This window comes from Ipomoea triloba, chromosome 13 (genome assembly GCF_003576645.1).
Source record: "Ipomoea triloba cultivar NCNSP0323 chromosome 13, ASM357664v1".
Classification (NCBI taxonomy): domain Eukaryota; kingdom Viridiplantae; phylum Streptophyta; class Magnoliopsida; order Solanales; family Convolvulaceae; genus Ipomoea; species Ipomoea triloba.
The window spans coordinates 12,685,242-12,708,067 of NC_044928.1; the positions used below are offsets into that span (position 1 = coordinate 12,685,242).

The 22,826-nt window shown below is 40.6% G+C and overlaps 1 protein-coding gene across 1 annotated transcript; it reads left to right on the top strand.

Annotated features, from left to right (window-relative positions):
* The first annotated feature begins 3,906 nt into the window (after positions 1-3,906).
* Positions 3,907-4,551, top strand: LOC116001215 (ethylene-responsive transcription factor 1A-like). The gene has a single exon (XM_031241105.1). The coding sequence runs from the start codon at positions 3,907-3,909 to the stop codon at positions 4,549-4,551; it is 645 nt and encodes a 214-aa protein (XP_031096965.1).
* Positions 4,552-22,826: the final 18,275 nt, after the last annotated feature.

Genomic DNA, 22,826 nt, shown 5'->3' on the forward strand with positions numbered 1-22,826 from the left:
ATAATTTCTTAACCTAATTTAATAAGATTATTATTATTATTATTATTATTATTCAGAAAAAGAGAGACGCAACTGGTCAGTCAACGCGAACCAAAGAATCGGACGGCAGCAGTGGATCTTCAACAAATCTAGTCTTGAATGATCCGATTGAAGCGTTGAACGGAAGTTTTGGAGCAATTTTAGTGAAGATGCTAAGATTTACGGTTGGGATATGCGGTATAAATACGGACGAATTTTGCATCATCTCCAGACCGAAAAGAGCCGTCTCTGAACCTGGTTTCCGGGGTGGTGTGCGGATTGCGGCGGACGTCGGCGGCAGAAATTCCACCTTAGCGGTGATCAAATACTGTGCAATTTTCAATCGGCAACAACAACATATCACGGCACAACTCCTTTCCTTTAGTCTTTATTATTGTAATGTATTTTTTGATAATCTTTTGAAGGATTGCTTTGTGAACTGATTACTGCTAATCTGCTATTTACATGATGATGCATTACTATTTACATATTCTAGGAATTTGAGAAATTTCCATGAAATCTTTGTATTGATTTAGGTTTAATTTGTCAATCGAATTAAGTTTTATCCTTTGTTATTATTTTATTAATTGATTGTGTTATTGGGTGGTCAACTTTAGCATAATTGATTAATTGATTGAGAGAATTTTTAGAGTACAAATCATGCCTATTAATTCCATGCTCCTGAGGATAAACGAATAGATAATTTGGTATTAATTCCATGCTCCTGAGGATAAACGAATAGATAATTTGGTTGTCTTATCAGATTGTCTATTTGGTTCTAAAACGGGTATTCCCTAGTTCTTTTAGGCTAAGAGGGTTTTAACTATTTAAATAAGTCTCTTAAGAATAAGAATAGTTAAAGAGTTAATTCCAGCAATGGTCCTCCAACTATGTTGATTTTTTAAAATTAGTCCCCGACTTTTAATTTGGACAATTTACGTCCCTTGACTTTCAAGTTTTTTTCAATGTCGTTGGTCCTTTCGTCAAATTTTGGTTAAGTTGAGGTCAAATGAAGGGGTAAAATTGTTCGTTCACCTGTATAGTGTATTATTACTCGTATTTCTCTTGTCCTATAAGCTATATATATGAAATATAATCTCAATCAAAATCTCTTCGACTAAGATTATATGGCTTCGACTGAGATTATATTTATATATACAGCATATAGGACAAGAGAAATACGAGTAATAATACACTAAATAGGTGAACGGACAATTTTACCCATTCATTTAACCTCAACTTAACCAAAATTTGACGAAAGGACTAACATTGGAAATAATTTGAAATTCAAGAGACCTAAATTGTCCAAATTCAAGAGACCTAAATTGTCCAAATTAAAAGTCGGGGAACAAATTTTGGAAAATCAACATAATCGGAGGACCATTGCTGGAATTAATTCAATAGTTAAAGCACGTGATTTACTTTGGACGCCATACGAGGTTATCATATGAAGAAAAGAACGAACCCTTATTTTAATTGGTAAGGTTGAACATAGGTGCAAGATTAGTAGTGTAATTGATTCATGTTCCTAGTCCTTTCATCTTTGGTCATCTACTGTCTTAATCTCCTTTGTTTTTGATTATTTTATTTTTCCTAAGTTGTTTTAATTATTTGGTTTAATTCACTGCACTTGAAACTTTATTTTGAATTCTCTCATTCCACTCTTTTGAGTTTAAACTTTAAGTTGCGTTGTATCAATTCTCTGTGGGTTCGACCCTTGCATTCAACACACTACTACTACAGTGATTTGTACACTTGTGAGGACTATATTAAAATTGTCCATCATGCCTCTCTGGCTGTGATTCCTTTCGACGATGGAGAGCACCCTCTATCATCTGAAAGTCCAACTCCAACCTCTCCTTGGGCAAAGTCTACATCTACCAAGAATACTCCACATCGTTGTTTAAAATAAAAGGGCTGACATGCCACATGAAACCAATTGTATGCTTTACGGCTAATTTTACATGGGAATAAAATATTTTCTTCTTCTTTTTTTTTTAAAGAATTTGATCGGGACGAACCATAACCTCCAGTTACATTTCTGTTTGGATGAATCTTTCAACGAATAACATGTTTTTTACATTGCGCAGGCTCCTCCTCTAACTCATTGTCTCTTTCTTTCATGCCCTGGTCGTGCCTTCTCTTCTTGGTGTTGGAGGTTGGCGGCTCAGGATCCTCTTCCTTTCGCCATATTTTTCCGGGTTGGCCTTGTTGTTGATACGGTTGCTGCCCTAGATACTTAACAAATTGAGTAAAATATCCATTGTGCACTAGTTTCTCTATTTAAAACGTGACACTCATTAGTATCATGGCCAACCTGTCGGTGGAACCGACAGTATTCGGTTTGGTCCTCGTTCGGGGAAACATGCATTCTGAGGGAAATTGCACGATCCTCATTTCCTCAGCTTGACTTAAAATCACGCTAACCGGATGAGTAAGCGGTGTCAAGTGTCGTGGTGGGACGAGATGAGGCAGCTCATGATCTCCCCCCTTCGCTGTGGATGACTGGTTTGGGCGTGGTGCCTGGTTGGTCTGACCAACTTTATCAGGTCGTCCACCCCTCCTGCCTTCTTCCTCATCCTACTTCTTTCTATCAACCAGGCAGAGGTTGGCTGTCCTCATTAGTTCCTCATAGGAGCATGCATCACCAAAAAACACACCACTAGGTATGAGAATATACACCACACATTGTTAACAAATGCACCATTAGGGGCAGGGGAGTTATGGTGCATTATTTTGGCGGTGTTGTGTGTTTTATGGTGTTTTTGTGTATTTTCATTGTGGTGCGTTTTCTAACATTGAGTGGTTTATTTTCTAACATTGAGTGGTGCGGACCGCACCGACCGCACGGGAAGGCGCGGTCACATTTGAATAAATTTCTATATATATATATATATATATATATATATATATATATAACATTCAATCTATCATAATAATAATAATAATAATAATAATTATTATTATTATTATTATTATTTTGAATAAGGATATTTATATCTTTAAACGCTATTTCATTTCTATTCTTTTAACCAACCAAACAATAGAATACAATTATCGATGTTCTGTTCCTTACCTATTTCCTTATAAAATAGTATTCCTATTCCCTCCAAATTAATTTCACGAACTAAACGTGTTGTAACAGAAAAGGTGTCCATCTAATAACATTGAGTTTGTGAAATTTTTGGTGGATTGATATTGCATGTATTGTACCCTGCCTCACACGCACAGGTTGGTTGGTGGGAGGGCTTTAGCTTGCGCCAATTAGTACCACCATTTGCTCGATCAAATTTTGGAATATAATCAAGCACGGCCTCACATATTCGCATGCACGCCGACGTGGAGGGTTTTAGCGAGGTCTATGTATAATAATATAATTGATGCACAACAGCGCAGCTAGCATTCGTATTTTTACTAAATATCTGCAGAACCAAGAAAGCTTAATTTAATCGAAACTAACGTAGTTTATGTTTATTATCATGTGGCAGCATTTTGGTTTGCAGTGATGTAAATTATATATGTTAGACGCCATTGTACGTGGCTCTAAACGACATACCCACTCCATGGATAGATCGGGGATAGATTTAGAAGCCGTCAATATAAAAACACAGATTGGTTTTCGGTTTTCCCATTTCCCACGTTTGCAAAAACCTTATTCTCTTCAGATGGAAACAACATGGAACCTCCAAACGCCTCACAACATCCATACTTTTTTGAATGCCCAGAATTTTTTATTTTATCAATCATAAAAGACCTAATCACAAACCTGGAACAGTATGTATAAATACCTCATTCGCCCTGTTCGTCTGTTCAGCTCAACGGTCTCTGTTTTCTTCTTTCAATTCTTCTTGCAAGAAATCGGAAAACAGAAAAGTTAAGTTACTGAAAATGGTGTTCGGAAATGCTGAAGTTACGTCTGATTTTTATCTCCTTGAAACTATTCGACGGTACTTGCTGGACGACATTGATGCTCCGGTTTTGTGCCGTAGCGGCAGCTCCGGGAGAAACCCGTCACCTGGCTTGTGTGAGAGTTGGGGGGATTCCAACTTCAGCGGAGGCTCCGGGTGGTTGTCATCGTCTGCCGTGCCAGAGATGGGTTCCCATAAGTTTCCGGTGATTTTGGATTTCACGGCAGTGCCTCCTCCAAAAGTGGTGGATGCAGCTCCGGCACAGGCATTTAAGAAGAATTACAGGGGGGTGAGGAGTCGGCCGTGGGGCAAGTTCGCTGCCGAGATAAGGGACCCAGCCAAGAATGGGGCCCGCATGTGGCTGGGGACATACAAGACTCCGGAGGATGCTGCGCTGGCTTACGACAGGGCGGCGTTCCGCATGCGAGGGGCACGTGCCTTGTTGAATTTCCCGCATAGAATCAACTCAGGTGAACCGGAGCCAGTTAGAATCAAAAGCAAGAAGAGATCCGCTTCAACTCGTGATTCCTCCTCCTTCGCATTATCAAAAAATATGTCATGTAAGAGGATGAAGACGGGTGCTCAAGTGGTTGTACAAAGTTCTACCTCTTTTCATCTGCAATAACTGCATATATGCTCATTTCAGATTTTTCAGGAAAAAAAAAATTTAATTGAATTGTTTGTCTGTTAATTTCTTGTAGATTTGTTGATTTGTAGTTTTTTAGTGTGGCATTCGATCTCCTCACTGAGACTAATCTAAAACTGCTGCATTAATTTCTTTGCAACACAAATTACTCTCGTTCTTCGTAAATTATCGAATATTATTCCTCTTTTATTTTTTCCCTTAATGATGGGACTTTGATTCTTTAGGTTAGAAATATTTAAACAAAATATATAACAAATACTCACTACTACATTATAAATAATAATGAATATTTTTTAAAAAATTACTTTTTTCCTTCATATATCTACCATACTAATAAGAGCCAAAAAATAAGTAGAAAAAATGACGGTCAAATTATTAAATCAAATAGACAGTTCAAATTATTTAGATTTATATTTCTCCTTGAGATTTTCTAATTTATCCTTAATTATATTATTATCCCGTTAAATTTTTTGTTAAATATTCTCTTTCTCCGTGTTAATATTCCGTTAACTTTTAGCTTACCCATTAATTTCTATAAGAGAGGTCAAAGGTTCAAACCTAATTCCAATCAAAGTCCATATAATTATTGAACATATACTACGAATATGTTAGAGTATATTATTCAAAAGTAAGTATTCCACTTTATAATTCGATGTCTACAATGCCTTTATTAAAAAAAAAATAATCATTATCAAAAAATTTAAAAAGAGATATAATTTATTAGTTATATTGTCTATATTTTCTACAGCAAAGATTTATTACCTTCAAATTTATTAATTAATTATATTCACTACATTGTTCATCGTTTTCTTTTTACAGTATCTTGTAATTAAATATTAAAGTTATAATACAAAATAATATTATATATTTATTAACCAAGTATTATGTTAATAACATGGAAAATTTTTTTTAAAAAAATAGTTTGAAACCAATCATATTAACTGCTTAGAGAGGATTTGTTGACAAAGAATTGGACATTCAAATAACCAAATAAATTGATTTAAAACTCATTATTAAAACTGCCAATATAGGGCAATTAAATATTGTGACACACTTGATATATTGGAAAGATGCTGAGACTACAACATTGTTGGAATCAATCTTTCAAATCTAGAAAATGAAGAAATTTAAAAAATAGCTACTATTACAACATTCATTAATCTTGTATGTAAAATACTTATTGTGCATTCTTTAAATATATTAGAATTAATATAAATTTACAATGCATTTCATTTTTTACAATCAACTTGCTTGGATTAACGACAAAATTAGCATCAATCTTGAGAAAAAAAATTGGTATATAGGATGTAGCCACTGTTTAAAAATGTTTATGCACAAAGTGACAAACTATTTAATTAAATGCGTTGTGATGAAAAGGCAGTAGTAGTACTCCAAAATTAGTATTAAAAAAAAAAACAAAACAAAACACACACACACGCACACATGCACACACAAAATAAAGTCTTACACTCATTCATACTAATTCTAAAAATATGAACTTCAAAATAAACATGTGCAAAATAAATGTAAAAACTGTTGATGAAACTGGACATATTGCATCATCAGTATTCGGACTACCTACAAAGTTATTATTGTTACTATCAAGTAAACAAGTTATGAAACTAGAACAAAATGTACTACTCATTAACCTTCTATAAATATAATAAATATTAATATTTTGCTGAATACTTTCACATGAGAATGTACGATACACATCTCACAGCACATGAAACATATGGAAGGATAAACTACCACTGCCAAATATCAATAGCTGCTTGCAAGATCAAAAGTTCATAGTACAACTAAGATCTTAATCATATATACAAACACAACGAGACAAATCCACAACTTCCCGCATCATAATCTCATTGCATGACGATGTCCTCTATACTATCACAATAACTCAATTGCACGTGACACATTATCTGTAACACCCCCGAGCTGGCTTACTGTACAACCCAAGGAGTTACCGCCACACCCAAAACGAGTTCTATCATTCTCTTGACAGACCCCGCTCTAGGTGCACAGGCTAAAAGAAACTTCACTCAACAAACACAACCACTCACTTTGAGATAATATACATACATATATATATAAATATTTACAGAGTATGCACCGAGGTTTTTGCCCAACGGCCAAAACATAAGTTCAGGATCAGTCACTCCCCTGGCTACATAATATTTACACAAAAAGGGATAAACCCCTACAGACCTTCCGGGTATCCTGCCTACTCAATCTGGCGATACACCGGACCCGTAAACTCACCCCAGACCAGGTGCCATTCCCCTTCGAACCATGTGATATGGTCTAGGAAACGAGAAGTGACCATGACCATAGACCACTCCTCCCAATACTCGCAAGGACTCGGGTCCCACGGGTAAGGGTAATAAACGATAAACTCTAGGGGATTACTTCTCACTAGCACCTCGATGGGGTAAAAACCAAAAGTGGCATGTACGTCAGGACCCTCGGGAATAGGAAGAAAACTATCTACTGCCAGTGAGCTGTTGGGAGCTGTAGGAGCATAGCCAGGGGCATAAGGGTCGGCACCACTCATCTGCTGCACAAAAACGTCGTAGTCTAAGCCACGACCCACATCTTCCGACGAACTAAGGGAGTTCGTCGGGTTGCAAGAACTAACGCTGGACTCCATCTGAAAACAACACATTGAAGTGTAGTTAGCACAACGGCTAAGCAAGGAAATCCATTGGTTTCCCGAAATTAAACAACGGCTAAGCAAGGAAATCCATTGGTTTCCCGAAATTAAATAAAGGTTTTGAAAGGAAATCCATTGGTTTCCCGAAATTAAATAAAGGTTTTGAAAACCAAGATGTAGAAAACTTTATTCTTTATAAAGGTTTTGAAAACCAAGATGTAGAAAACTTTATTCTTTCTTACCAAGTTGAAAACCAAGATGTAGAAAACTTTATTCTTTCTTACCAAGGAAGTTTCCTATGCAATAGGACAAAATTATTTGAGAATACAAATAGTTTCCTATGCAATAGGACAAAATTATTTGAGAATACAAATAAGTAGAGAAATCATTAATCATAAGGAAATTTCCTCACTAATCATCTCAAGAAAACGAGATCACTAGCATAATTCAGTGCTAGTCCTTCACACATTTCTCTTCTCTCGTAGTTACAGCGTATCTACCATTCATTATAACAAAAAAACAAAAACAAAAAAAAAATATATCCTTAGTTTCCTTAACTTGAGAGCTTGAGGCCTTAGAAGCAATCAATCCTGTCCCCTCCTTTCCACTTGGGTCTCGACTCGGGGTCAATGTCTGGCATTCCCCTGTATCTTATCGATTCCCCTGGATCTATACCGGATCGTTACAATGAATCCTAGTTGGCCTAACTAGGTTCGTTGAAACGAATCTTGCCCGATATCTCATGAGTAACTATACTTAAGTGTGCACACCCCCGCAAACCGCAGCTTACGAGTGATACAGTACTCGGCGAATAGACTTCGCCCTCAGTATGAATTGCATGTCATACGACATAAACAAAACCACTGGGCCATGGCACTTTAAGCCCTCCCATGAGGTTTGTCAAATAAACAACCATCGGGCCATGGTAATTAAACCCTCCCGTAGGTCAATCAAAGTCCTCATCAACTCGTCAGAAACATAAGGGTTTTCCTTCTCTTTTCTCTTTCACGACATTGATTCATTCTCAAGGTAATCTGATAATACCAAAATAGAGAGATCTCAACTCTCATCATCATATTCATAGTCATAATAATCTCTTAAGATCATTACAACCCCATCAACTAAACATCAACAATAATAATCAAAGCCTACACCAAACAACCACATTTAATCTCACTTTCGCACCCCTGGACGCCGACGGACGAGCAGTGGACGCGTGTCCGAGGTCGCGTCCGCCCACTCTGCCAGAAATTTTCAGCTGGGCGCAGTCCGAAAGATTGAGCCGGTAAAGATAGTTCCCGAACTCTTTTTCACTTGAAAGTTTTATGGTAGAACCCCAACTCATAGTACTTGATGTCTGTAAAAAGTTTTGGTCATTTTGGTCCGCGAATAAACACAGAAAATTCCATCTTTGCCCTTGGCAGTGTGCTGTCCGGAAATTTTGTCTCTCTCTGGACCAGTTTTGGGAAAAATTCCGAAAACCATACTTATACTACTCCGATCATTATGAAATTTTATATGCGGGTTCTACACTTATAGAAATACATGTCTTAAAAAATAGGATCAAAATACCTTACCAATTTTTCCCAATAAATCTCGGAAGTTACTGCCAGAATCTACCCTGATTTCCTTTCACTATTTTCACAAGTATAAGCCTATATGGACATAAATACAACATATACATATAATATATATATATATACATACGGTTTTAATACATATATATATATATATACTAATTATTTTTATTTTATTATATATTATTTTCGAAAATGGCATGAGTATATATATATAATGTACATGATATACTCACATCATAAATATATGTACATATCTTCCAAATTATGACCTTCATAGGCGTGGATGCTCACAATTTCTACTAATATGTACACAATAAAGTTCACATCAACATCCCTAATTCATCAATTGCTATCAATTACTCAATTTCAAGAAACCTCAACCAACTTAAGGAATTTCCTTACCTCAAAGTGGTCACAATTCCTTAGGAACAACTTTGGATGATTTTCCCCAAATTTCACTTTGAAACCCTAGATTCAAATCATCACCATAACAAGAGATTTCAAGAAATTAAGTATAGATTCATAACCTAGGAAGGATTTCAAAGCTTTCTACCGAATAAAATCAAGAGTTGAGAAGGATTTGGCTATGGAATTTGAAGGAAGAAAACAATGGTGAGCTCTCCCTTTTCTCTCCTCTCTTTTCGGCAATAGGAAGAAGAAAAGGAAAAAAATTGTTTTTTTTATACTTAATCACATTTATGTGATAAGGATTAAGGAAAAAAAAATAATAAAATAATAAAATATCTCAACTTGGACTGATCGGGATTGAAACAGATGAATTTTCGGTAGAAAATAATTTAAATAGAATATTCTTGAAACTACAATTTTATTCCAGTCAAAAGCTCCAATTTGGGCTAGGTTCGGTACACCGCGAAATTTCGCGATGTACGATCAAAAATAAATTTTTGCTGCTATGGGCTAACTTAATTCAATAGGAAATTCAAGAATAATAGTATGGTGTCTAAAAATCCATTTCCTAGGACAATCGGGTCCGAACAAAATTCCTAAAAATTTTACGGTTCGTGACCGGTACGTACGATCGCAGCTTATTGGAATTAGTGAGGGGTTACATTATCAAATACCAATTGATGGTATATAAGGGTGACTGGTTGGATGAATCGGTCGGTAGGGAGATGAAGCCAATAAGCATCAATGTCCTGAACATTCAAGGCCCATCCCGACTCCCTCAGAGGTCGGTCGATCGGAAGGAGAAGCCAATAACCATCAATGTCCTGAATATTCAAGGCCCATCCCGACTCCCTCGGAGGTCGGTCGATCGGAAGGAGAAGCCAATAAGCATCAATGTCCTGAACATTCAAGGCCTATCCCGACTCCCTTGGAGGTCGGTCGGTCGGAAGAAGCTGTCTGATTGAGTATATATGGCTGTCGGTCGATCATTGACGGACTTCTGAGGAAACAATCTATAAGGACGAGGGTTTAAGAGGATCAACGGATATTTATGTTCAAACGTCCATCATTATGAGTATTTAATGTATTTTATGAGCCATTACTTGTGACATTAATTAGGAGATTAAATGTGTAACCGGTCAGGTGCCTAGGATATATAGTTGTACGGACCCTTTGAGAAGGGGCAGATTGGAATGTGAACAAAAGAGAATAAGAGATTTGAGAGTTCATATCAAAATAAAATTGTCGTTCTTGTAATTTTCCGGTAGTGTTGGCCCGCCGGCCGATCGCCTAAAGATCGGGAAACCATCACTGGCGCCGTCTGTGGGGATCGAATAAAAGTGCCACATCTCCGGTGAGCAATGAGAGAGGCGATTAAAGCAATCAGTGTGGGGGGACGACCTCGCTCCAACGATTTACGTGAGCAGTTGGGCCGGTCCAATGGCCGCGATTTACGAGAACAATTAGCTCGACCTAACAGTCAAGACCTACGTGAACAGATATTAGGACACCCTAATGGAGCGCCCTCTGGTGGATCAGACCTGAGAGAACAGCTGGGACGACAAAATGGCCAAGACTTGAGAGAGCGTTTAAGCCGGCAGACTTCCCGGCATACCAGGGAGTCATGTCAAGGTACGATAAGTAACCAACCACCACCAGTAGAATTAGAGCAAATTGTGGTTCAAGTCATCAACGAAGTCGAAAGACGAAGGCTTGAGAACCTCGGTACAAACAACCAGACCGATACAGTTCGCCCGGCGGGAGAAGGGACTGCAAATCCCCAGATTACTAAGCCAGAAGGGCGTCAAAGGAATGACCACCCGGCCCCCCGTCGAGAAGACGGCAAGCGTCGGGAGGCAGCTCGGCCCGTTATGGATCGCTTAAGTGATCCCCAGGGAAATCCATTGCGAAACCCACCGCGCGGTAACCCGGATCGACCGAATGGTAATCGCCAAGAGCGTCGAGCCGCGGCGGCTTGGCGGCGAGTGCAAACCGCTATATCAGAAAGTAGCGCGGAATCCCCTACGGAACCTAAATACCGTAGGAGCCAAATGGAAGGATTTGAGCGAAGGCTACAAAATTTACAGGATCAATTTGAAGGCAAGGTAAGGCCTTCCGCTGAGAATTTGCTAACCTCCTCGCCCTTCACTGATGAAATTATGGATTATCGGGTTCCCGCGGACCTAAAAATCCCGGAACATGCCACCTTCGATGGGACAGGAGATCCCCGAGAACATCTGGTCAGTTATCAGGCCAAAATGCAAGTCTTAGGAGTAGAAGAGCCACTTATGTGCAAGGCTTTTCTCCCTACTCTCAAGGGACTCGCCCAAAAATGGTTTCTAGCACTACCGAGCCGTTCCATTCGATGCTTTAATGATTTGGCCGATCGATTCCTTACCCACTACGCCGTAAACATCAAGCTGCAGCACAATCTTACCCACCTGAGTGGGATAAGTCAGGATGAAGGAGAAGCTATGAAAACATATCTGGCTCGTTGGCAAAAAGAAGTACAAACTATTGAGGGGTTAGACGAGCAAGTGGCTATCACCTTTTTCATGGAGTCGCTCCGAGCGGGCAAATTGTTCATTGATCTCCACAATGACCGCCCAAAGATGTATGTGGAAGCTATCCAAAGAGCCAGTCGCCAGGCAGACACAGAAGAGGCGGTGAGACAAAAACGGCAGCGAGAAGCTGCCGGGTCCAACGCTAAGCGATCCCGACCAGAGTCTAGGAGTCGGACGGAATCTGAGCGCCCTAGTCGTACTGAGGTACGACGAGGATCTGAGAGGGTGGGAGCTCCTCTCCCACGCCCTACCATAGCCCAGCCCGTTCACGAGGTTAAAGACACACTGCCTCCCCCTCCGCCTCTGAAACCTGGAGATCAGCCCGAGATCTTGCCCCCGGGAGGGGTTTCTTCAAAATACTATCGATACCATCGATCGACTACACACACCACAGATAAGTGTTCTTACCTACGAAGAGAAATAGAGGCAATGATACAGAAAGGCGCTCCGCCTCCACCTAATCAATGGAGGCGGCATCCGCGCTCCGATAAAACAGATTCGCGTTCTGACCGAGGAAAACAGCCTACCTCTAAGGAAGAGGAGACTAACTGGAAACACAAGCCCATCATTAACATGATAGTAAGGGGACTGGAAGGAGGAGATTCGTCCAGTTCTTCGAAAGCTTGGGCTCGGCAACTATATGTGGGAACCATCTACGGTCGGGATGATAGCCTGAAAAAGGTATGTCGCGAACCTATTTTGTTTACAGATGAGGATTTACCTAGAAGCCAACATCCCCATCGGGATGCATTGGTTATTGCCATGGATGTTTGACAGGGTAATTGGGTACCCGACCCGGAACCATTGGCATGACCAAGACAGTTGCCGTTCAAACTACCCAAGACACCTCACTCCTCAGCATCAATGCGCAACGGTCCAACTCCTCAGCATTGATGGCCAACGTTCAGCTCCTCAGCATTGATGACCAACGTTCAGCTCCTCATGTAACACCCCGGACCTACCTTCCCGTACATCCGAGGCATTACCGCCACACCTAGAGAGAGTGTTCTATCATTTATCGATGAACCTCACTCTAGGTGCACAGGCAAAAGGAAACTCTTCTAATCACAACAATCACCCAACAGATACTTAAGCACTTTTATACATATCAACTGAAAAAGTTCCATTACGCAAAATATACATTCTTGCCGTTATACATACATAGGATTGCCCCTCGGGCCAAAATACTAAACAAGGTTCAACTAAGACGCCACTGGTCATGCCTAGCCATCACTAAGGCTACAAAAAAAATATGTACACCAAAAAATTCCCAAAGACTCCCAAGAACCCGACGTCTAGTCAATCATGCGATACACAGGGCCGGTGAACTCTCCCAGACCAGGTGCCACTCCCCCCCGTACCAGGTGATATGGTCCAAAAACCGAGAAGTGGTTATGACCATCGACCATTCCTCCCAAACATCCCGAGGGCTAGGGTCCCAAGGGTATGGGTAGTGCACAATGAACTCAAGGGGATCGCTACCATCTAACGGCTCTATGGGGTAAAAGCCATAAGTAGCCTGGACCTCATCCATAACAGGGCAAGAGAAAAAAGGGGTCGACGGAGCCACAGGAGTATCTGGATTGGTGGGAGCCTCGGGAGCATAACCAGGTGCGTATGGGTCTTCTCCCTCCATCATCTGTATGTACTCGTCATAATCCATGCCTTGACAAACATACTCCGGTGAACTTTCGGAGTTCATCGGGCTACAGGAACTGACACTAGATTTCATCTGTTAGGAACACAGTGAAGTGCAGTTAGCGCGACGACTAAGTAAGGATATCCATGGGTTATTCAAAACTAAATAAAGGTTTTGTAAAATTGTTACATGGAAACCCTATACCTTACTCATCGGCAAAGATTCTACTTGCAACAGTTATAAATAGCAACTGGTACATACAATAGGCAAAATTCAATACCATCCCGAACTACTTCCCTCTTGACGAGGTCATTTAATAGTTATATCCTTACCCAAAGACGTATTGTTAAACAATTAAGCATACTAGTAAATAATGGAAAACATAAATCACACATTTTACTCCTAATCACTTTAGTTGAAAAACCTTTCCTTAAAAAAGAAATTCCCATCACTTTTCACTTTTCACTTTTCAAAGAGAGAGATCACCCACAACCTTTGGGTACTTAAATACTTGTCACATCTCTCTTTCCCATAGCTACGGCGTAACTACATTCACATTTCAAAATTTCACTTGGTCCTAGATAGAAAGTGTGAGGCCTTTGGAGTCCTTTCTCCACTTTTGACCACTTGGATCGTTGAACTCGGGTTCAGTGGTCATCGCCCGGTCTAATACTGATCCCCTGGACTTATAGGAGCGTTGGAATGATTCCTAGCTAGCCTCACTAGGTTCATAAGAACGACACCTACCCGAACATAGAGTGACTATACTTAAGTGTGCACACCCCCGTAGGAGTACCTTTTCCTTCCGGGTGATATAGTACTCGGCGAATAGACTTCGCCCACAGTATGATTGATCATACACATAACTACCATGCGGGATAGGCACTTTAAGCTCATCTTTATCCCGTAGGTTAACAAGATCCTTCACCACTTTTACTAGCACTAAGGTTTGAAAACATTTTTCTACTCTTTCCCTTTCTTGCATTAAAAATATTTTGGACATACTTGGGTCAATTCCAATACTCGGAATTAATTCTCCCTTTTACCCAATTCAAAAATTCTCCTTTTCTTTGCAAAACACTTGGATAGTCCACTAACAACCTTTCACAATGGTAATTCAAGGGTAACTATCCCACACCTTCAACTCCACATTTTTCACATAAGTATCATACTTGACACATTTATACCTCAATGCATATAACATATACACTTCCCAACCTTAACGTGGGCATAACACACAAAATACATTTATTCTTTACATGCACATAATACCACATCCTTATAATATTCATAAGTTCTCACATATGTAACACTACCTACATAACACATGTGCCTAACTACATAGCATTACACTTCTTACTAACAACATATATATTTAAGGTTTATACATACCATAAGCTATACTCAAAATGTGACGTTTTACCATTTATATATATATATATATATATATATATATATATATATATTCGGCACACACACACACCTATATATATATATACACGACACACACACACCCACATACATATACACACACGTCACACACACATATATATATATATATACACATAAATACATAATTGTCCTTCCTCTTAGCATATATATCCCTATCATATCATTACCATACTACTAAGACATAATCTTCTCATCACATAGATTTTCATGTTCACAAGTTAACAACAATTCATAACCTAGCTATCAATTATCTAGTTTCAAACAACCTCAACCAATTAAAGGGATTCCTTACCTCAACCGGGTTACTAATCTCGTAGAAGACTCTTGGAGTTGAATTTCCCCAATTTCACCTTAAAACCCTAAAATTCCACCAACATCATAACACATAATTTTAAGAAATCTTAACTTAGATTCATGTTCTAGGAGGGAAAATAAAGCTATCTACCGAATAAAATTGGAGTTTTACTGAAAAGCTTGAGACTTGTGTAGAAAGTTTGGCTATGGAAGGTGAAGCTTCAATGGAGTAAGAAGATGATCTCACTCTCTCTCCTCTCCTTGAATATTTCGGCCAACATGAAGAAAAATGGGGAAAAAATGATTTTATAAGCTTAATCCCACTTGGTTGACTAGTCTCCATAATATGTGGTAATTAATTGTGACAAGTGTCACCTTCCCATGGTTGGATCTTAAAAATATCTTAGCTTAGACTGATTGGGATTAAATCAGATGAATTCTCGGTAGAAACTAATTTAAATCAAATAATTTTCGAAACCAAAAATTTATCCTAGACTGAAACTTAAAATTGAGCTAGGTTCGGTACACCGCGAAATTTCGCGATGTACGATCAAAAATAAATTTTTTGCTGCTATGGGCTAATTTAATTAAATAGGAAATTCCAGAATAATAGTATGGTGTCTAAATCTTAAAATTTTCTAGGACAAACGGGTCCGAATACTAGCTCTTAAAATTTTTACGGTTCGTGACCGGGACGTACGATCGCAGCTTATTACTAACTGTCCTTACTTATAATACTTCTTTTGAGGCATTGGGAGATCATCTCATGAATGTTATAGCTTAAAGAAATGTTTTTCGAACCTTAATCTTACTGGAATAGGTGAGGGGTTACAGTCTACCCTCCTTAAGAAAAGTTTCGTCCCCGAAACTTACTTTCTCGCATCTAGGGTCTCTCAGTAGACCGCTACCTACTTTCATGCACACATATGGCAATTAGCACATAGAACATTGCACATCAGGTATCTTAGATACATAATAAGTAGATTGACTCGTACTTACTTGAGTCAAACAACTCTGGATATCGTTCCATCATCGCGTCTTCCAATTCCCAGGTAGCTTCTTCTGGGCTATGGTTTGACCATTGAACTTTGACCATCCTGATCGACTTCCTCCTCGTGTCTCGGGTTTTAGAATCCAAGATTTGAATTGGCCTTTCTTCATACGTCAATGAGTCATCCATCGTCAGTCCCTCCGACTCCAGTACATGAGATACATCAGGGCCAATCGGTATGCCAGATTTCCCACTCTTTCTAAAATTTCATAGGGTCCTATAAATCGAGGGCTCAGTTTCCCTTTCTTTCCAAATCTTTTGACCCCTTTGGTGGGTGAGACTTTCAATAACACCTTCTCTCCCACCTGGTACTCTATGAATTGTCGCTTTAGATCAGCATAGGACTTTTGGCGATCTTGTGCGACTTTCATTCTCTCCTGAATCACTTTGATTGCTTCAATGGTTTCTTGTAAGTACTGAGGTCCAAGAATAACAGCATCACTTTTGTCGCTCCAACATAGTGGACTCCGACACTTCTGTCCATATAATGCTTCGTAAGGAGCCATTCTTATAGTGGCATGATAGCTGTTGTTGTATGAGAATACAATTAGATCCAACTGCTCATCCCACGATCCCTGGAAATCGAGTGCACAACCTCTGAGCATATCTTCCAAGGTTTGGATTGTTCGCTCCGTTTGACCATGGGTGGCAAGATGAAATGCTGTGCTCATCTTGAGTTGCGTACCCATGGCTACCTGTAATGTTTCCCAAAATCTTGATAGGAACCGTGAATCTCGGTCTGAAATAATATCGCGTGCTATCCCGTGATATTTAACCACATACTTAATGTAGGCCCTTGCCATCTTCTCCATTGACTAGGTTTTGTTCATCGGAATAAATCTTGCTGTCTTGGTTAACCGATCAACAACAACCCATACTTGGTCATTTCCGGCTCTTGTCCTTGGCAATCCTCCGACAAAGTCCATGGAGATTGAATCCCACTTCCATTGAGGAACCTCCAATGGTTGTAGCAACCCTTTCGGCTTACTTCTCTCTGCCTTAACCTTTTGGCAATTCAAGCATTTAGCAACAAATTCCGCAATATCTTTCTTCATGCCCATCCACCAGAAATTTCGCCTCAGATCTTTTTACAACTTGTCCCCTCCTAGATGAACAGAATAAGGTGTGTTGTGACCTTCTCTCATTACTTGGTTCATTAATTCCTTACAACTTGCAGGTATGATCCATCTGCCTTTGAATCTCATGCTCCCATCCGGATGCAATTCAAATGGACCCTGTTTTCCATCCACCATCTTCTCTTTGATATTCTTTACCCAGTCGTCCTCTCTTTGAGCTTGTTTGATTTCTTCAAATAGGGCTGGAGTGGCCGACAGGTAATATAGCTTCATCTCTTGTTCTGCCTAACCACACATTGTTATTTCCAGATTGAGTTTCTGAAAATCCTTGCATAATTGTTCAGGTAATACCCAGAGGGCATGACTTGGCTTTCGGCTCAAAGCATCTGCTACCTTGTTTGCCTTACCCTCCTGGTATTGGATTTCTAGATCGTAGTCCTTGATTAACTCCAACCATCTCCTTTGCCTTAAGTTAAGATCCCTTTGAGTGAAGATGTACTTCAAGCTCTTTAAGTTAAGATCCCTTTGAGTGAAGATGTACTTCAAGCTCTGATGATCCGTAAAGATTTGAGTGAAGATGTACTTCAAGCTCTGATGATCCGTAAAGATCTGAGTGAAGATGTACTTCAAGCTCTGATGATCCGTAAAGATCTCGCAAGTGACTCCATAAAGATAGTGTCGCCAAATTTTGAGGGCAAACACCACGGCTGCTAGTTCCAGATCGTGGGTTGGGTAGTTAGCTTCGTGCGATTTTAATTGACGAGATGCGTAGGCAAGTACTCTTCCGTGTTGCATTAATACACATCCAAGTCCTTTGTGGGACGCGTCTGTGTACAGTTCATAGCCTTCTGTTCCCACAGGTAAGGTTAACACGGGCAGTTGTTAACCTCTTCTTGAGTTCCTAGAACGCATGTTCTCATTCTCCACTCCAGCTGTACTTGGTAGTCTTCTTGAGCAGATTGGTCAAAGGTCTTGCTATCTTCGAGAAATCCTGGACAAATCTCCTGTAATAACCTGCCAATCCCAAGAAACTTCGGACTTCTGTAACCGATTTGGGTGGTTCCCATTCTATTACGGCTCTTATTTTAGTTTGATCCACCACTATTCCTTCCCTGGTGATTATGTGACCCAGGAATGTTACTTCCTCTTTCCAAAATTCGCATTTTGAAAGTTTTGCGTAAAGTTTCTTTTCCCTCAACATTTGTAACGTCGTCCTGAGATGCTCTTCGTGCTCTTCCGGTGTCTTAGAATAAACCAAAATGTCATCTATGAAGACAACAATGAACTTATCCAGGTATGGAAGGAAAATCCTGTTCATCAAGTCCATGAAGGTTCCTGGTGCGTTGGTCACTCCGAACGGCATAACTGTGAATTCGTAGTGTGCATACCTAGTTCGGAATGCGGTTTAGGAAATATCCTGTTCCGCGACTCGCACCTGGTGATACCCTGACTGTAAATCAATTTTTGAAAACACGCCCGCTCCCCTCAGTTGATCGAACAGATCGTCGATCCTGGGCAATGGGTATCTGTTCTTCACTGTGACTCGATTGAGCTCTCTATAGTCAATGCACAGCCTTAGGCTTCCATCCTTTTTCCTTACAAACAGTACCGGTGCGCCCCAAGGTGACACACTTGGTCTAATAAATCCCTTCTCCAATAACTCTGCCAGTTGAGCCTTCAACTCTTCCATCTCCTTCGGTGCCATTCGATAAGGCGCCTTCGAGACTGGTGCGGTTCCCGGTACGAGGTCGATGGTAAATTCCACTTCCCTCTCTGGCGGCATTTCCGTGAGGTCATCTGGAAACACATCGGGAAATTCACGCACCATTGGGATTTGATTTATTTCAGGTTCTTCTATCCCAGTTTCTTGCATCAAACAGAGGTACACTTCACACCCCTTGCGAGCGTACTTCTTCAGTCTCTGCATCGTCATCAACCTTGGTTCAGGTTGCTTTTCCATTCCTCGATAGGATATCCTCCTCCCCTTCGGTCCTCGCAGGACAACCTTTCGCTCACTGCATACGATCTGGGCTTTATGCTTATCCAACCAGTCCATTCCTAGTACCACATCAATACCCTCTAGGTCGAAACGAATGAGGTTTCCGGGACAGTTGGATCCCGCTATTTCTATTGTGATATTGTCGTATCCCTCCTTACAGGCTACTACTATTCCCAAGGCAGTTCTTATATTCAAATCTAACTCAATAGTAGGCTTTAACTTTAATCTATCCGCAAATGTAGATGATATAAACGAATTGGTAGCTCCCGTATCGAATAATACTAAGCCAGGTACTGAGTTAATAAGAAATGTACCGGTCACAACGTCGCTAGCCTGAGCTTGCTTGCTATTAACGACGTAGATCTTGCCTTGGTTTGCTGCGCTGCTTTCCCCCATCGGTGTTTTCCCTTTGTTGGTGGGATTTAGAGCTGCGTTAGTCGGCCTCCCCCGGTTTCCCTGTTGAGAGTTGCCTCCTCCATTTCTTGTCTCCGCGGGCCTCTGGCTGGTGTTCCCACCGAATCCTCCCCTTTGATTGTTTTTCTGAGAGGGGTCCCGATAATTGTCCATCCTAGTTTGGCACTCGTAGTACTTATGCCCCAAGAACCCGCACTTAAAGCACCTGATCTTCTCCCCTTGGCAATTCTCTCCGAGGTGATCTCGTCCACACCTCCGACAAGTTGAACTTCTCCTCTGATTCATTCCTCCCTTCCTTTCCCCTTGCATCGGATTAAATCTTCCCTGGTTAGTTTTCTTGTTGTCCGGCTTGAACTTCCCCTGTCTATCATCAACCTTCCTCTTATTCTTACAGTAGACCTCCTGTTGATCCAAGTACACTTGGTAGTGGTCGGATGCTCTGTCATATGCCTCCTTGAGAGTAGTGCACATAAACGGTGCAATCGCCCCTCTCACGGCCCAATCCAGTCCACGTACGAACCTCCTCGCCTTGCTGGCTTCGTCAGGCACGATGTTCTGAGCAAACCTCACTAGCTCCACGTACTGATCATAATAGGCCTGCACAGTTGCTCCCTTTTGTTTCAATCGCAGGAATTCCTCACACTTGATTCCCTTAATCCTTTCTGTGTAGAATTGTCCTCTCAATTCTTCCTTGAATTACTCCCAGCCAAAGTCTGGGTCTTGTAGCAAGTCGGGCCCGGCTGTTGACCACTAGTTGTCTGCCGCTTTTGTCAGATAATACACGACGGAGGATACTCGCTGATCTGCAGGACAGTTGACTGCATTGAGCAGCTTGTCAAACGTCCTAATCCATTCTTCCAAGATTACCGGGTCTTTTTCACCCGCATAATATGGTGGCTACCTACTTGCTATGGCTTTTGCAAAATCAACTCGCGGCTGTCTGTTATTTTGATTCTGGACTTGTTGAGCCATCATAAATCCAGCCATTTGTTCCATTGCGAGAGCCATACGGTCCATAGCCGACATATCGTCGCCCTGTCCGACAGGTATATTTCGTCTAGGCGGCATCTTCACCAAGCGATAGTTTCAAGTTAATTCTTAAAGCATAAAAGCTCTTAAGGAGTTAGCTAGCTACGCAGTTAGTATAGCAGCTACCCAAGTCCTATCCAGCAATTCCTAACATTTACTTCGTCAGGCTCATCAACCAGGTATCTCAACTATGGCATAACAGTTAGGAATGCACTATACTATCATGCTTACTCACAGCAATTATAAGCAATGATTAACGCACATAAAGATACACAAATATTGATCAAAGCATTCTAGAATCGGGAGATTTCGCGAAATACAAATGATGAGGTGCCCCTTTCTGACGCTGCCTGGTCTCTAGCTCCGCTCCAGAAGCTCACACTTAGACTCAGTTGAACAAGCTGTTTAGGTCAGTCTTAGCAAACTTAGGCTGACTCGAACTTGGGCTTTAAAAATCGAATTCTCCGAATTTCAATCCTAGACCTACAAACGAGAGCACACAACCTAGGCTTCGACCTGAATCCTAAAGGTTCAACCTAAGCTCTGATACCACTTTGTAACACCCCGGACTTACCTTCCCGTACATCCGAGGCATTACCGCCACACCTAGAGAGAGTGTTCTATCATTTATCGATGAACCTCACTCTAGGTGCACAGGCAAAAGGAAACCCTTCTAATCACAACAATCACCCAACAGATACTTAAGCACTTTTATACATATCAACTGAAAAAGTTCCATTACGCAAAATATACATTCTTGCAGTTATACATACATAGGATTGCCCCTCGAGCCAAAATACTAAACAAGGTTCAACTAAGACGCAACTGGTCATGCCTAGCCATCACTAAGGCTACAAAAAAAAATATGTACACCAAAAAATTCCCAAAGACTCCCAAGAACCCGACGTCTAGTCAATCATGCGGTACACAAGGCCGGTGAACTCTCCCCAGACCAGGTGCCACTCCCCCTCGTACCAGGTGATATGGTCCAAAAACTGAGAAGTGGTTATGACCATCGACCATTCCTCCCAAACATCCCGAGGGCTAGGGTCCCAAGGGTATGGGTAGTGCACAATGAACTCAAGCGGATCGCTATCATCTAACGACTCTATGGGGTAAAAGCCATAAGTAACCTGGACCTCGTCCATAATAGGGCAAGAGAAAAAAGGGGCCGACAGAGCCACAGGAGTATCTGGATTGGTGGGAGCCTCGGGAGCATAACCAGGTGCGTATGGGTCTTCTCCCTCCATCATCTGTATGTACTCGTCATAATCCATGCCTTGACAAACATACTCCGGTGAACTTTCGGAGTTCATCGGGCTACAGGAACTGACACTAGATTTCATCTGTTAGGAACACAGTGAACTGCAGTTAGCGCGACGGCTAAATAAGGATATCCATGAGTTATTCAAAACTAAATAAAGGTTTTGTAAAATTGTTACATGGAAACCCTATACCTTACTCATCGGCAGAGATTCTACCTGCAACAGTTATAAATAGCAACTTGTACATACAATAGGCAAAATTCAATACCATACCGAACCACTTCCCTCTTGACGAGGTCATTTAATAATTATTTCCTTACCCGAAGACGTATTGTTAAACAATTAAGCATACTAGTAAATAATGGAAAACATAAATCACACATTTTACTCGTAATCACTTTAGTTGAAAAACCTTTCCTTAAAAAAGAAATTCCCATCACTTTTCACTTTTCACTTTTCAAAGAGAGAGATCACCCACAACCTTTGGGTACTGAAATACTTGTCACATCTCTCTTTCCCATAGCTACGTCGTAACTACATTCACATTTCAAAATTTCACTTGGTCCTAAATAGAAAGTGTGAGGCCTTTGGAGTCCTTTCTCCACTTTTGACCACTTGGATCGTTGAACTCGGGTTCAGTGGTCATCGCCCGGTCTAATACTGATCCCCTGGACTTATAGGAACGTTGTAATGATTCCTAGCTAGCCTCACTAGGTTCATAAGAACGACACCTACCCGAACATAGAGTGACTATACTTAAGTGTGCACACCCCCGTAGGAGTACCTTTTCCTTCCGGGTGATATAGTACTCGGCGAATAGACTTCGC

What these genes read in the sequence shown, in the direction of transcription:
- LOC116001215 (XM_031241105.1), top strand. Translation starts at nt 3,907, where the DNA reads ATGGTGTTCGGAAATGCTGAAGTTACGTCTGATTTTTATCTCCTTGAA.